Consider the following 14,374-nt stretch of genomic DNA (forward strand, 5'->3'; position numbering starts at 1 on the left):
AAAAAAAAAAAAAAAAAAAAAGAAAGTATCCCTGATGGAAACAGAAGTCTATAGGCAATATACTGATAGAAAGTCTGTGAGTTACTGTTGTTTGGCAAGTGTTGTGCTAGATGATATGGAACATAAATACACAAGAAAGCTCAAAAAATATATGAAAAAGATTGAAAACAAAAAAAGGGGGGGCAAATAGTCTTTAGACTGAAGCCTTCATACTTGAAAAGTCTTTTTCCAACTACCTGGATGTTAAGAGCAGGAAACAAATGTGATCCTTCCCCTAATCAAGACTCCTTGTTTTACAAGCTGGGAAACATGCAGACAGATGAAATGATCTCTCAAGGTCTCCATTTGTGGGTCTAAACCCAGATCCCTAGGTCCTGTTGTTCCACTTGACCTTTGGTTGTACTCACCTAAGGTGGCATAATTGAGGGTACAGCGCTACCATCCCAAATGCTACGGAGAAGATGGGAGACAGCAAGCTCTCTACGCACCAGGTACTTAAACAAAAAGACACCCAACAAAACTGAGGTTTTTTTTTTAAGAGTGTCTCTCCCACTGACACCTTTGGTGCCATTGTCAAGACTTCCCCTTTACCACTATTTACCCCTAAATACCACTTGTTCCTAATTTAGGATTCCTTCAACTATTCCCTCCTCTCCCTGTAAATCAGAAAAAGTCTGGAGCACTTTGCCAAACAGTCACAACCAGAGCCTAAGTACCCTGTTTGTAACTGACCCCTCCTCCCTTCCAGTTAAGGGTCACACTCAAATTCTAGCATCCCTGGGGAAATCCGTCCAACTCCCTTAGACTGGCAGACGGGTGACACCTGTCACCACCTCACCCCTGCCCACCACATGTCCCCATTCTCTCCCTTCACAGGGCCATGTGCTTTTCCCCAGATGAACTCTCTTTCATGAATTAACACATCCTGCCCCCCAGCAAGTTCCCAAAAAGCCTGAGACCCTGAGCAAACATGCCCTCCCTGTGGGATCGGCCCCTGACTTGCTCATAGCACTCAGGTTGTGGCTCACAGCTTATGGCTCTTTCTACGGGCATGGACGTTCTTGCCCGTGAAGAGTCCACAAGGCCCACCCATTCGATGGGCTACACGTGGCCAATACAGGGTAAGCTGCTGTCTGCTTCCCCAACGGGGGCTCCAGAGCTCCACGGCTACTCTGTGACAGAGACGTGGAAAAATAACTCATTCCTTGCTGTCGTCGTACTGCTCAAAGGGTGAAGTTTTAAAATGGGGGCCAAGTCAAACAAAGGTGTAGCTGAGGATGACAGCGGGGCAAACCCTATGTGGGACAAGATGATGACACACAAGCTATACAAGCCATAACAACGGCCTATTAAGGACACCGGCTAGAAGGGAAGTCTCAGTGTGAAAGCACAAACTGAGTTCACCCACTGGCCTCAAACTCCTGGCTGAAACCAATGTTGGTGGCCGCCACAGCAAGCCGCCTGCCCCTCCTCAAACTCAGAGCACCTCTCTGAGCAGGTAAAGCAGAGGGCCAGAGGGGGCTCTGCTCTGCAGAGGTGGGACACAGAGCTTCACGGCTGCTTTCGGACCCCACACCAATGAAGAAGCCATCCAAGGATGTGCCTCTATCCGTAACAGTTGTAAGCAAATGCCTGGCTTGCCTGGGTCCGAGGCAAGTCTAACTTGACCTAGGCAAAAAAAACACAAATATCTGTCCTAAATATGAGCTGTGAGTGAGTCTATACAGGAGAAATGGAAAAACATAAAAATGATATAAAACTTCAGTTATCTACGAGTAACACTCTCAGCACCCTTATGCTCCGAAATAATCTGAAACTACACGTGGAAAATACCTGCAGTAAAACAGAATCTTTGAGCAGAAAACGTTTGTTCCAAACGTCTGGCAGTATTTGTGCAAATGTGGAAAAGCATGGACAAAACAATCAAGCAAACCTAAGAAAGAGGAGAGCCAGCTCCCCACGTAGGTGTGCTCCTCAGCTCCTGGAGGACATCCTGGGTTTTGAGGCCAACCAAGGCCTGGGCCTGTGAACTCAGCCTCATTCAGGGCCAATCCCTAGACTACCCGGCCCAGCACCCACAGCTGAGAACACAAAGGTGCCATCCATCATGGTCACTTACAAGGGGTTCAATTTAGCAGACATTTTCCTGAGGTCTTAAACTAGAAATTAAGAGAGGTCAGAGTTGAACAGAAAAGACATTAACACACACACACACACACACGACATTAACTTGACCAAGAAAGGCTGGGATAAACTAAAAATTATAAAATAAGAACTAGTGTGTATGTATCCCAGCCAGACTTCCTCACACACCAATAAGGAAACAAAGAAACAAAAGAAAACAAAGAAACAGGGTGCTTTACACTAGAGAACACCAGTGACCAGTCAAGGGAAAGGCCCACAGACCGAAAGACAAAATCAAATGAAACTATTTCTGATCCCTGTGGTGATGTGGGCAGAAGGATTAGTTCTCCATTTAGTCTAGTCCACTCTGTCCCAGAGGCCTAATTACTTGAGTCTCTCTCCAGACACAGAGAACAACTTACAAGGTTTGTCGTTCTTCTCATGACAAGGGGAGCTGTCCAGAGGCTCGACATGCACGATGGGGTCTCTTCATCATTCTAAAAGAGAAAAACTATTATAAAGACCCAGCAGAGCCTAACAGTTTGAAGGCGTTAGGTGTGACTCTGCCTGAGAAGCATCAGATAGGCCTGGATAGGAAGCCTCAACGTCCGCTCCTCTTTCCCATTGCCCAGTATGTTAAGGTCAGAAGAGCATCACATTTCACAATTTGGGCACCAGAACATGTAGCTAAAAGCACCCCCAACCCCAAGGATATGTGAGGAGGTAGTTTCTAGCTCTCCAGCTTTACACTAGCTCATCCTACACCTTCTTGTTCCCAGTCTCTTGTACAAAATAGACTGTCAGCTCCTTCAGGGTAAGAAGGATCCTCCCGGTGTCTTCTTTTGAACTGTCCCACTTCCACGTCAGATCTGACTAGACTAGGAGCAGAGTCTCAATAAAGAACAAAAATATCAGCCACCCAAAGCCCTGGGGAACCGCAGTTCTTTCTCACGACTTCCCCAGTGTACTCAGTGGAATGGGTACGAACACATGCGCACGTGCGCGCACACACACACACACACACACACACACCTTCAGATTCTCTCCGTCAAGAAGGTCCATGAAGCCATCATCCTCATCAGACAAGGTGGCTGTCACAGGGGACTGGGGCATAAAAAGAGGGACGAAATTCCCGGGCTCACTGCCATCTCTTTCGTTGGAGGAAAGCTGGAAGACAGAATTCACATCTTGTAAATGACTGATCACACTGGATTCCCTTGGATGGGTCACTAGATTTTATGAGGAAAACATACTGTATTTATTAGAAGTAAAATTGTGGCAGCTACTCATCAAAAGAAAATGCAGCCCAAGATGACAAAGGATTTGATATCTACAGTCCTGAGCAGCATCAGGCCTGGAAGCCTTCCAAAAAACCTCTTCTCAGAAGCAATTCACCTTACAGTGGAGTTGGGGAGAGCCTCTAGTGAAGGGCAAAGTTTGCTTTATCAGAGGACTGTAATCAGAGAAGCGGGTTGTGATACAGCAGGATAACCTGCCGCAAGGAGGAAGGTGATAGATACAATCTCCGCCCACAGAACTGCCTAGAGAACGCCTATGTGACTCTAGCTCTGACGGGGTTGCGGGGAGAAGAAAGGGTGGCCTGATTCTACAAAGTCTATCCTAGTCCGTTAGACTTGGAATTTGAATGATAAGTACTGTTTTTAACTGAGGAATTACTGTGTACTGGGCACTATGATATCATCTTAAGTGTTCAGTTCCATTTAAACCTCACAACACATTGAGGGGAATTACTCCTTCTCTACTTATTTAACCAATCAGGAAATCAATGCTTAAGAGAAGTTACCAAGATCACATAGCTCACCTATTTGACTCCAAAGCCCAAGCTTCTCTCCCCACTACATTCTCTCCTAGGAGAGAGAACCATTCCTGGAGTAAAAATGGGGTATTTTACTAGGTGACCCTATGTTGTTCTCTGGGGGGTAACCCCCATCATAAAACTACTATATATTTAATACAGGAAATTTAGACCGATGGCTCATAAGTCTACCATCTAGAAATAAACATTACTGGGGTGCCTGGGTGGCTCAGTCGGTTAAGGGTCTCCTTTCAGCTTGGGTCATGATCCCGGGGTCCTGGGATCAAGCCCCACGTGGCTCCCTGTTCGACGGGGAGTCTGCTTCTCCCTCTCCCACTGCCCCTCTGCCCTGCTCATGCTCTCTCTCTCTCAAATAAATAAGTAAAATCTTAAAAAGAGTCTAGATATAAACATTACTAATACAAACATTCCTGATAGTGAATTGTATCTTTTCCGGGTACTTCCCAAAGCCAGGAAAAATGTTCACAGAGGGATTTTTTCCCCACAGTAAGGAAGCAGTCTCAACCTAAGTCCTACAGACAATCCTTAAGACACAAATCCCTTTGCGGCCGGCCTCCTCTGCTTCAGGCACCTGCTTGCTTCACAGAATTTTCTAGGTGCCTCTGATCCTCCAACAAGTGCTCCCGAGCATGCTCGGGGCATACTGGCAAGTTTTCAGCCAGCAGAACCAAGGGGCAGGTAATTTTATTGTGGGGCAACACCCTTGAAGGCTCACACTAGAATACCACTATTTGTGGGGCGCCTCGGTGGCTCAGCTGGTTAAGCGTCTGTCTTTGGCTCAGGTCATGATCCCAGGGTCCTGGGATCAAGTCCCACATTGGGCTCCTTGCTTAGCCGGGAGCCTGCTTCTCCCTTTGCCTGCTGCTCTCCCTGCTTGTGTGCTCTATCTCTCTGACAAATAAATAAGTAAAACTTAAAAAAAAAAAAATTTACAATACCAGTATTTGTGACCTAAGTTCTGGGATCCCTAGTGCACACGTGATACAGCAAATGATGGACATGTCACCTATAATTAGGGATGATCAGGTGACCACAATAAACCCCGATGTAGTAGTCTTCAAGGGCACACTAAAGAGATTTAGTTTTGGATACCCAGTACTTAAAAGAATTACTGTGTAGTTGGGAATCAGTAGATTTTGTTAAATCCTGGTCTTCTATTTATGTGTCCTTTGGCAAATCACCCAACCTCCCTGACCAGACTTTTCCCAATCCATAAAAGGGGTTAACTCCAGCTACTTCACAGGCTTATGAAGATTTAAAGACCGGAACATATATAGGAGAGCTTTGTGCGTATGCTAGACAGAGTAACGATACTGGACCTGGACCTGAACCTGGACCTGACAGCACAAGCCAGACTGGAAAACTATATTTTCACATGCCAAGTTCCCAGGAAAACCTGGAAACCAAATGTGGTCATTTCGTTGGGCCTCTCTAGCTTCAGCTGTCAGATCCCAGCAGGCAACTTTGGAAGTAGTGATACCTCTGTCTTGCAAAGAAATAACCCTGGTGTAGGTGGCCCCCAATACTGTCAAGTAGCCCATAGGGAGTGGGTTTACCAGAATCCCTAATAGTTCGTAATAAACCACCTTTGGAAGAAGCCAAGTGCTATCTCTGAACAAAAACCACTCTGGAAGTATCTCTTAGCACCCAGGAAGCACTATGAAAGAGCAAGTTTTAAGACCTATAATCCCACCATACACACATTTAGAAGAATGACCCAGGATGCCCCATTTTCCCAGAATTGACAAAGTCAATTATTTCTTGCTCAAGTTCAATATTCCAAACATACCATCTCTCACTCTGCTTCTGCCTGTCTGCTCTCCAGACACAGCAAAAACACCAAAAAATGTGAGTCTAGTTTCAAATGACAAAGTCAAGGTAAAGACAACAAGAACTACTATATTGTTTCCGACTCCAGGTTAAAGAGGATGCTTTAATTCTGTTCCCATGAGGAACTCCCCTGTGAAGGCCAGGGCACATACCATCCGAGCTGGGGCAGAGTTCTGCCTCTGTGTGAAGAGATCTTTACTCTCCTCAAGTCCATGAGAATGCAGGCAGCCACGAGATGCCGGTCTTATTGGCTTCTTAAACTCAAAGGCTTCCTGCAAGACAGTAGAATCAAGACATCTTCCACTGTCCATGAAAACCAGGGCCTTGGCTGTTGCTCGGGTGAGACAATCAGGGGAGCAGGCACTGCTCGCCTTTGTAACTGTCTCCAAACTAAGGGTTTACCTGTTTCTGAGCTTAACTTCAACACTGGATCTGTGTCACCAAGAATTTCACAGACTCTGTCAACAGCTAACTTCTAAGGCAGCATTTTTATCTCACCACAAAGACTATTTCCTGACAAAAACATAAATACCAGCCATGTATACAAAACACTGAGTTAATAAGCTAAATCAAATCAACAACTTCTAAGCTAAAGCAAAGTGTTTCAATATAATTGCCTGTGAATGGGAGCCAAAACTTCTCCCTCTAGATTTGTTTGAGGATTTTCTATTTCCCACCTTCTTCCTACCAAGAGGAGTTAATTATTTTCCACTGAACAGTTTTTGTACTCCATACTCAAAGCAATGGAAAATTAAGTAAACTACTGTTTTACTCAACGACACGAATGAATGGCATATGTTGAGTGAAAGCCAGAAGTGACAGAATACATTCTGTATGATTCCGTTTACTTCAAGTCTGAAAGCACTTATAAACCCCCACCTAAAAGAGCCACTTCACTTGTGGTGAGCACTCAGAGCAGTAACAGATAGTATCACAGAGTATTTATATGCCAACACAGCACTCAGAACTTTCTGTGCATTAACTCAGAGAACCATCACCGATCACCCCCATTTTACAGATGAGGAAAGCTAGGCCTTACAGGTTAAGTGATGTGCCTAAGCTCACAAGAGCTCCTTAACTACCATCTATGCTGTTTCCCTCCAGAACAAAGTTCCAAGCAGGCAACCCTGGGAAAAGACAAGTTCAGGGGAAAATCAGGCATCAGAATAGCTTTCTTGCGTCCAGTAGAAGGCAATATATATATCTCTCCCTCTCTATATATACACATACACAGGCCAAGACAGTGCTCCAAGCACTTGAGGCAGGAACTCACTTCTGTATTCTCCCTCCAAACCACTCCCAAGTGGCTAAGGGAATTACTGGGAGAATTTATGGAGGCAGAAGGTTTTACATGAAGTCTGGGAGATGATAAGGATCACTAACTGTGGCATTTCAGCAGGGAATGGAAGAGGAGGAAATCGACATGGGGATATAGTGAGGATGAAGGCTGGAAAAGTTCAGCCGAGTCACTGAACTGTTTTGGGTGCTTACTCTGTGCAAGGCACCTGGCAGGTCTGAGAAAAGCCAGGCCGGGGTGTTCTTAGCCTTTTTGATGGTCCACCACAAGCTTACCCTCTAAGCTACCAGTTTAGTTTCTCTGTAATTCCCAGAGACTTGTTGGCCCTGTTCTTTCAAACACTGCCAAGAAGCCTTTTCCTAAGCTTACAACTCATCCCAGGTGAGCACAAAGAGGCAGGGCCTGGGCAGACCCTTCTGGATAAAAGAATTCATGGTGTAATTACTCCTAAGAGCTACCATTTCAGCAAATCCTCCCAGCTGGGAACCATTTTAAATACTTTATATATAGGGACGCCTGGGTGGCTCAGTTGGTTAAGCAGCTGCCTTCGGCTCAGGTCATGATCCCAGCGTCCTGGGATCGAGTCCCACATCGGGCTCCTTGCTCGGCGGGGAGCCTGCTTCTCCCTCTGCCTCTGCCTGCCATTCTGTCTGCCTGTGCTCGCTCTCTCTCCCTCTCTCTCTCTGACAAATAAATAAATAAAATCTTTAAAAAAAAAAATAAAAAAAAAAAATAAATAAATACTTTATATATATTATCTTACTTAATTCCATAATGTCCTACAAGTTTTGCTACTCCTATCTTACAAAGAAATGAAGAGGCCTAAAAAGAAGTAAGAGGGGTGCCTGGATGGCTCAGTCAGTTAAGCATCTGCCTTTGGCTTGGGTCATGATCCCAGGGTCCTGGGATCAAGCCCTGTGTTAGGCTCCTTGCTCAGCAGGGAGCCTGCTGCTCCCTCTCCCTCCTGCTCCCCCTGCTTGTGCTGTCAAATAAATAGATAACATCTTTTTTAAAAGGTGGGGGAGGGTGCCTGGGTGGCTCAGTTGGTTAAGCATCTGTCTTCGGCTCAGGTCATGATCCTGAGGTCCTGGGATCGAGCCCCATGCCCGACATCGGGCTCCATGCTCAGCAGGAAGCCTGCTTCTCCCTCTCCCACTCCCCCTGCTTGTGTCCCCTCTCTCTGTCAAATAAATGTCAGAATAAAATCTTTAAAAAAAAAAAAAAGAGAAAAATAATGGGTCAGGGCCACACAGCTAATAAGCAGGATTCAAACACAGGTTTCTCTGACTACAAAAATCATGCATGGCTTTGGTGGTAAAGGTGTAGTCTCCCAGAAAGGAGCCTAGCCACTACTGTGTAAGCCGCTGACACTTGTGGCTTTACCTCTGTCCTCGGTTAGCACGCTGATGACACTCACATTTTCCTTGTTCTCATCCTGGTCCATCAGATGAAAGACGTCATGGTCAAGAGAATCAGAATGGCTCCTCTTCAGAGCTGGGCTACATCCCAAGAGCTTCTGCTGTCAAAATGAAAAAAAAAAAAAAAAAAAAGACATTAGGGTACATGACAATGCAATGAAATTCAGGTGCAAAAGGAAAACAAAAATGGGGCGCCTGGGTGGCTCGGTGGGTTAAAGCCACTGCCTTCGGCTCAGGTCGTGATCCCAGGATCCTGGGATCGAGCCCCGCATCGGGCTCTCTGCTCAGCGGGGAGCCTGCTTCCTCCTCTCTCTCTCTGCCTGCCTCTCTGCCTGCTTGTGATCTCTGTCAAATGAATAAATAAAATCTTAAAATAAAAAAAAAAAATAAAAAAATAAAAAAAAAAAAAAAGAAAAACAAAAATGGCAGTGGAGGGGGTGGGGTAGCTTCTCACACACTGTAGGGGTTAACCCAGAAATGTGGCCAGGGTTCCACCTTGCCACAACATGAGATAGAAGATCCCGCTACACAGCTTCCCACCTAACCACACAAGGTTGGTCTACAGCCCTCTCAGCAGAGATTTAGGGTGCCAAATCAACCCCAAAACATCATCTGCAAAAAAAAAAAAAAAAAAAAAGAGTATTTCCTGTATCTAACTTGGTAGTTAGAACTGAAAGGTGAGAGGCACCTGGGTGGCTCAGTCGGTTAAAGCCTCTGCCTTCAGCTCAGGTCATGGTCTCAGGGTCCTGGGATCAAGCCCCACATCAGGCTCTCTGCTCAGCGGGGAGCCTGCTTCCTCCCCTCTCTCTGCCTGCTTCTCTGACTACTTGTGATCTCTATCAAATAAATAAATAAAATCTTAAGGAAAAAAAAAAAGAACTGAAAGGTGAGGTTGTTTAGGTGTTTGGAGTGCTGACAAGACTAAGGAAAAGCAGGTTTTGCTGTCTAAATTAAGTTCTACCATCAAGGTCATGCTGATAGCTAAGGAGACAGATAATACGAATTAGCTTGAAATAAACAAGGGAACTTACAGGCAGGAAACTTATTCTTCTCATGGGGTTTTCAAGGCTGCAAAGAAATCAGAAGACAATGAGAATAAAACAAGAGAGAGGTATCCATATTAGCAGATGCAGTGTCTAGTCTATAGTCTGGGGAGGGGGCAGTCAAACATCCCCATTTTAAGCAAAATGGAAGAACAGACTTCTGAGGCTGTCCTGTTCTCACAAGCACCCCCAACATTACTGGGCTTCTAGGTAAAAAGAGCAAGCCCAGGTCTTCTCTTAAAATTCACATTTCTCTTAAGTCTCTGATGCCAGAGGGTGAAGTAAAGGTTTGGGCAAGACTTGAAGAGAACACCACAAATTACAGTGAAATAAAGGATGGGAAGTCCTAAAATTTGCTGACACAAACAACTCATTCTCTAAAGGCATCAGACTTATTTGCAGGATCCACAAGTCTTACTAGGGGCAGCTAAATCCAGGGCTCCCATCCAGAGCACAAAGAATTTCAATAAAACATTATTAAGAGGAGTCTTTCCTAAGTACAAACTTTTAAAACCAGTGAATACATACTTTTCTTTTTTTATATTTTATTTTATTTTAAGATTTTATTTATTTATTTGACAGAGAGAGAGATCACAAGTAGACAGAGAAGCAGGCAGAGAGAGAGGGAAGCAGGCTCCCCGCTGAGCAGAGTCCGATGCAGGACTCGATCCCAGGACCCCAAGATCATGACCTGAGCTGAAGGCAGCGGCCTAAACCACTGAGCCACCCAAGCACCCCTACATACTTTTCTTTACTGTCCAAGGGCCCAGGAGAATCCAGACAGAAGCCTGTGGGAAATAATAAAACCTCAGGAAATAATACACGAAACACCATTTTGTCATTAAATAAAGCAAAAATACTACTAGTACTGTTTCTTTAAGCCATCAGTCAAGACTCATGGCTTGGACTTCTGCCAGAATTATAAGGGCATCACTATTTGACTGTCAAAAACTTCATTTCTGCACAAGTCTTAACATTTCCATAGTATAACTACCAATCACCTTGCCCTTCTTGCAAACACCATCAAACGAATAGGATATGAGAACTGAACATAATCTTTTAAGGATTGGTTGGTTATTCAGACAGAGATTATCCAGGTAACTTTCTGTTGAGTTCTGACCATGGAAAGAATAGGTACCAGCTTTCTGGAGGAGTTTTGACTTCAAATATTTTATCTTGTCAGATCATATGTGTAATCTGGGGGCTTGGAAAAATACATTTATCAGGCCTATCACAAGCCGAGTCTTCACTGCCTTTAACAAAATAACACCAAGTAAGGTGCTCATCTCATCAAAGGGAGCAAGGTGTAGGAAACACTCCTCTCAGGATGGCCCAGACCCACCAGCGTCTGCTCTAGCCTACACCTGTCCTCACGATAGCCACAAACTGCAGAAGCCCAGTGCTAGCTCTGGTATTCTCACTTGCCACGCTGCCGCAAGTAAGCGTCCTATCCCTCGTTCTTAAGAAGCCTACATTTTAAGATCTTTGCTCTTGCAGTTCCCTAACCTAAAGCATCTGTGTAAATACAACCATGAATTTATGAATTAGAATAAAATGCACTGGCCCGTTTCCTCCATAGCAGGCTCACTGAAACAATCATTTGACTCTGCGTTTCAACTGATATGCTTTTCTGGTCTTGGTGTTATGGTTCATTTTACCCAGATACTCAACCTCAAGATCAAGCACACACCACCTCTCCATGCATACCCTGGGGACACTTGTTTCCTCCATAAACTACCACACGGCCTTCTTTGTCCTGTTTTACCGGTGTTTGTCACGGAATCCCATGACTCTTGTTTACTGTCACAACTAGGCACACCACGCTCAGTTCCTGGGTGAAGTGCCCGTTACAAGAAATTCCAAGTCTTGATCCCCATGTAGCAAATACATAATAAATGTTGAAGACTAAAGGAATACCTGAATCGGTTGACTCGGAGGAGCCCATTCTCTGCAGACTGCTGTTTCTCACCTCCAGTGGCTGTTCATATTCGCTGAAAGCAAGAGAAAGAATTTTCTATAAATTTCGAAAACATAATGACAAGGTTATATACAGGAGACAGGCCACGAGGTTAGCAAGTATCCAGGCTGCTCTCAACCACCTCCTTCTAAGGCCACACCACAGCCCCATTTTGCCACCCAAAACACCCAGTTAGCACTTGAATATAAAAGATGAGAAGGGAGTGGGTAGGCATGGCCTGGGCCACACTGTAGACAAGAGGACCACCATGCTGGAGTATTTCCTGAAGTGAGAGCATGTGTTCTAGGTACCTGCTAGGATGAAAGGTGAATCAGCCAAGTTCCTGCTTTTCAGAGGCTGGAAAACGTACAAGACCTGTGCTTACAGAGACAATGGGACGTCCAAAACTGAAGGGAGAGCAGCTCCACCACAAACACCGTGGGATGCGTATTTTGCCATAAGGAAAAGCCCAGGGAGCATTTTTGGATGGAAAGCTGAATAAAAAGGCCTGGCCATAGGAAAGCGGGGTGGACATCACGAATGTGCACGGGGTGAGGAACTGTGATGATTTTGCACATACGCCAGGAAAGAAAATGCCATGTCTCTCTGTAGAGAAGGAACAAAGCTCGCAGGAAGCTAAGATCCTTCGAGATGGTTCAGCAAAGGATGGAAGTGAGCGCCTGGAAGGGTCCGCTTTGCCCTCGTGGGGGTAGATTACAAAGAGCTTCCTGGGATTGGGACAGAAGAAAAGTACAAAGCAGTCTGAAAGGGGTGGCCAAGGTGGGGAACCCGGGCCGACCCCACCCCCTACCGGGCCCGGCTCGGGGCTGAGGGCAGCCCTGGAGGGTCCGAACGGCCTCTCCCGCCCCACGTTCCGCCTGGGGGGAGGGTGCACATGGCGGGCCCCAGCTCAGCCGGGCGGCGGACAGGTCTCGTCCCGCTCCCCCGGCCCGTTTCCCAGCCGGACCCCCCCCCCCACCCCGAGTGCCGGCTGGGAGTCCATCGGCCTGCGGCACCGCTCGCCAGACCCTCCTCACCTGCCCAGCCCCTGCAGCTGGTCCATGGTGACCGTCAGGTTGGTGACAGGCGACAGGCCCCCAGAGGCTGGCGCGCCGAACAGCGCTTTCACGACGGGCTGCGGTGCGGGAGGGGTGCTGCAGGCGAAGAGCAGGCGGCGGCGGTGCGGGGGCTCCGGGCCCAGTTCCATGGCGGCGCCCGGCCTCCCAGGGCTCCCGCTCTCTCTTCCTCCGCCTCTGCCTCCGCCTCCGTCCGCCCGCCCGGCCCCGCCCCGCCGGCACCGGCCTCGGCCGCGCGCCCCGCCGCGGGCGCCCGCGGGTCAAACACAAACACGACCCCGCGGTTCAGGGACGCGGCTGCCGCGGGCAAGTGGCGCGGACGGGCGGGTGTCCAGACCCGGCAGGCGCCAGCGACATGCACGGGTGATTCCCCCGCACCCCGCGAGGCCAGCGGGCGGGCGGGCGCCGGCAACCTGAAGATTAAATCCAAACAAACGCGTCCCGTCGAGAAGAGAGAGCGGCCAGGGCCGCAAGGCAACGGCCTGGGCTCACGCTGTCCTCGCTTTTCTCTCTTTTTTTGCCCGAAGCCGGGGTCGCGGAGCACCAAGTGGACCTTCACCTCCCTTCCGGGCTGTCGCTGCTGAGGTGGCCTTTCGCGGTAATAGCTGATCACTAGGGACCTTCGCTGCCCCGCCCCCCTTTCCTAGTTGGCGCCAAACGGAATCCACCAATCAGCAAGCAACTTCTCCTCCTCGCACCCGAATGGCAGCTACGCTGGGCCAATGAGAGGGGAAGAAGGAAGAGGCTCGCGTGGCTCGGCGAGGTCACCCGCTCTCCCTAAGGGGCGGGGCCTAGAGAAGGCCTGAGCAGATCCGAATGAGAGGGGGCTCAGAGGTCAATGAAAACTCCCAGCAGAACCTGCGAGACGCGGGTAGAGACGGCGAGACCTCTCTTGCCCCGTTGCATGCTGGGAAGCGTAGTTTGCACCCCGCACGGCCGTCCAGGCACCTCCTACCCGCGGTGGCCACCGCTGCACGGCCCCTTCCCGGAGGTCCACACACGGAGGGGACATGAGCCTGGAGAGAGCCGTCCCGGCCACTGGGGGCCGGCCCGAGCCCAGCCTTGGTCTGACCTATAACCATGCGGTATTGTAGGCCCCTTTCTTCCCCGGGGCCTCCAGGTCCCAATTTTGTAACTGAATGACCTAAGGACTGGACTCTGAGGCTTGAACTCCAGGCCCCCAAAGCGAAGCACGTGACACTCTTGCGGTGCTGGTCACGAACTGACCACACAGACTTGAACCCTACTATACAGGCTGCTGGACTCCGCATTCATTGCTTACCTCCATTTTAAGTTCACACTGTATTTTTTCAGAATCATTTCCTTCGTTTCTACCCTTTCTTACCCTTTTGGGTGCTCCAAGATAGCAATGCCATAAATACAATAATAGCTAACACTTATATAGTGTTTATGTGCCAGACACTGTTCCAAGTGCTTTATCTGTACTAATTCATTTAATCCTTACAACACTGTGGGGGAGGAGTTGTTCCCATTTTAGAGGTGACCGTATTTATTTTTATATCTCCTACCTCAGTGGCAGGTCCTAGATTGAATGGTTTTATAAAAGGGGCATAGGTACAGTGATCAGGCAGCAAGAGGACTTGTCTGTAGACAGCATGCTTAGAGCAGACATTCTGCTAATTTGGACTGTATAGTTATTTTAGGTGTCTGCTGGAGATTATGACCATTACCTCTGCTTAGGGCCAACCATTAAATACATTCAATTAAGTGTTTCTTTGAAAAGCTTTTGCTTTCAAAGATTTGTATTACACAAATAATAAAAAATAATTAT

General features: G+C 47.4%; 1 protein-coding gene across 3 annotated transcripts in view; it reads right to left on the reverse strand.

Moving 5' to 3' along the window:
• LOC111144080 (cell division cycle 25A) overlaps positions 1-12,713 on the reverse strand; it is a 23,466-nt gene extending 10,753 nt beyond the window's left edge. Inside the window, exons 1-8 of one of the 3 annotated variants that reach the window (XM_022498181.1) lie at positions 12,544-12,713; positions 11,467-11,540; positions 10,295-10,337; positions 9,538-9,574; positions 8,506-8,607; positions 5,944-6,063; positions 3,157-3,291; positions 2,547-2,621 (exon numbers count right to left, since the gene is read on the reverse strand). In XM_022498181.1, the coding sequence (XP_022353889.1) occupies positions 2,547-2,621; positions 3,157-3,291; positions 5,944-6,063; positions 8,506-8,607; positions 9,538-9,574; positions 10,295-10,337; positions 11,467-11,540; positions 12,544-12,713 (756 nt within the window). The remainder of the gene's footprint in view (positions 1-2,546; positions 2,622-3,156; positions 3,292-5,943; positions 6,064-8,505; positions 8,608-9,537; positions 9,575-10,294; positions 10,338-11,466; positions 11,541-12,543) is intronic. The other 2 variants (XM_022498183.1, XM_022498182.1) reach the window with 2 other exon arrangements.
• Positions 12,714-14,374: the final 1,661 nt, after the last annotated feature.

The sequence above is a fragment of the Enhydra lutris genome, unplaced genomic scaffold (genome assembly GCF_002288905.1).
Source record: "Enhydra lutris kenyoni isolate GAN:26980312 unplaced genomic scaffold, ASM228890v2 scaffoldscaffold10, whole genome shotgun sequence".
Lineage (NCBI taxonomy): Eukaryota > Metazoa > Chordata > Mammalia > Carnivora > Mustelidae > Enhydra > Enhydra lutris.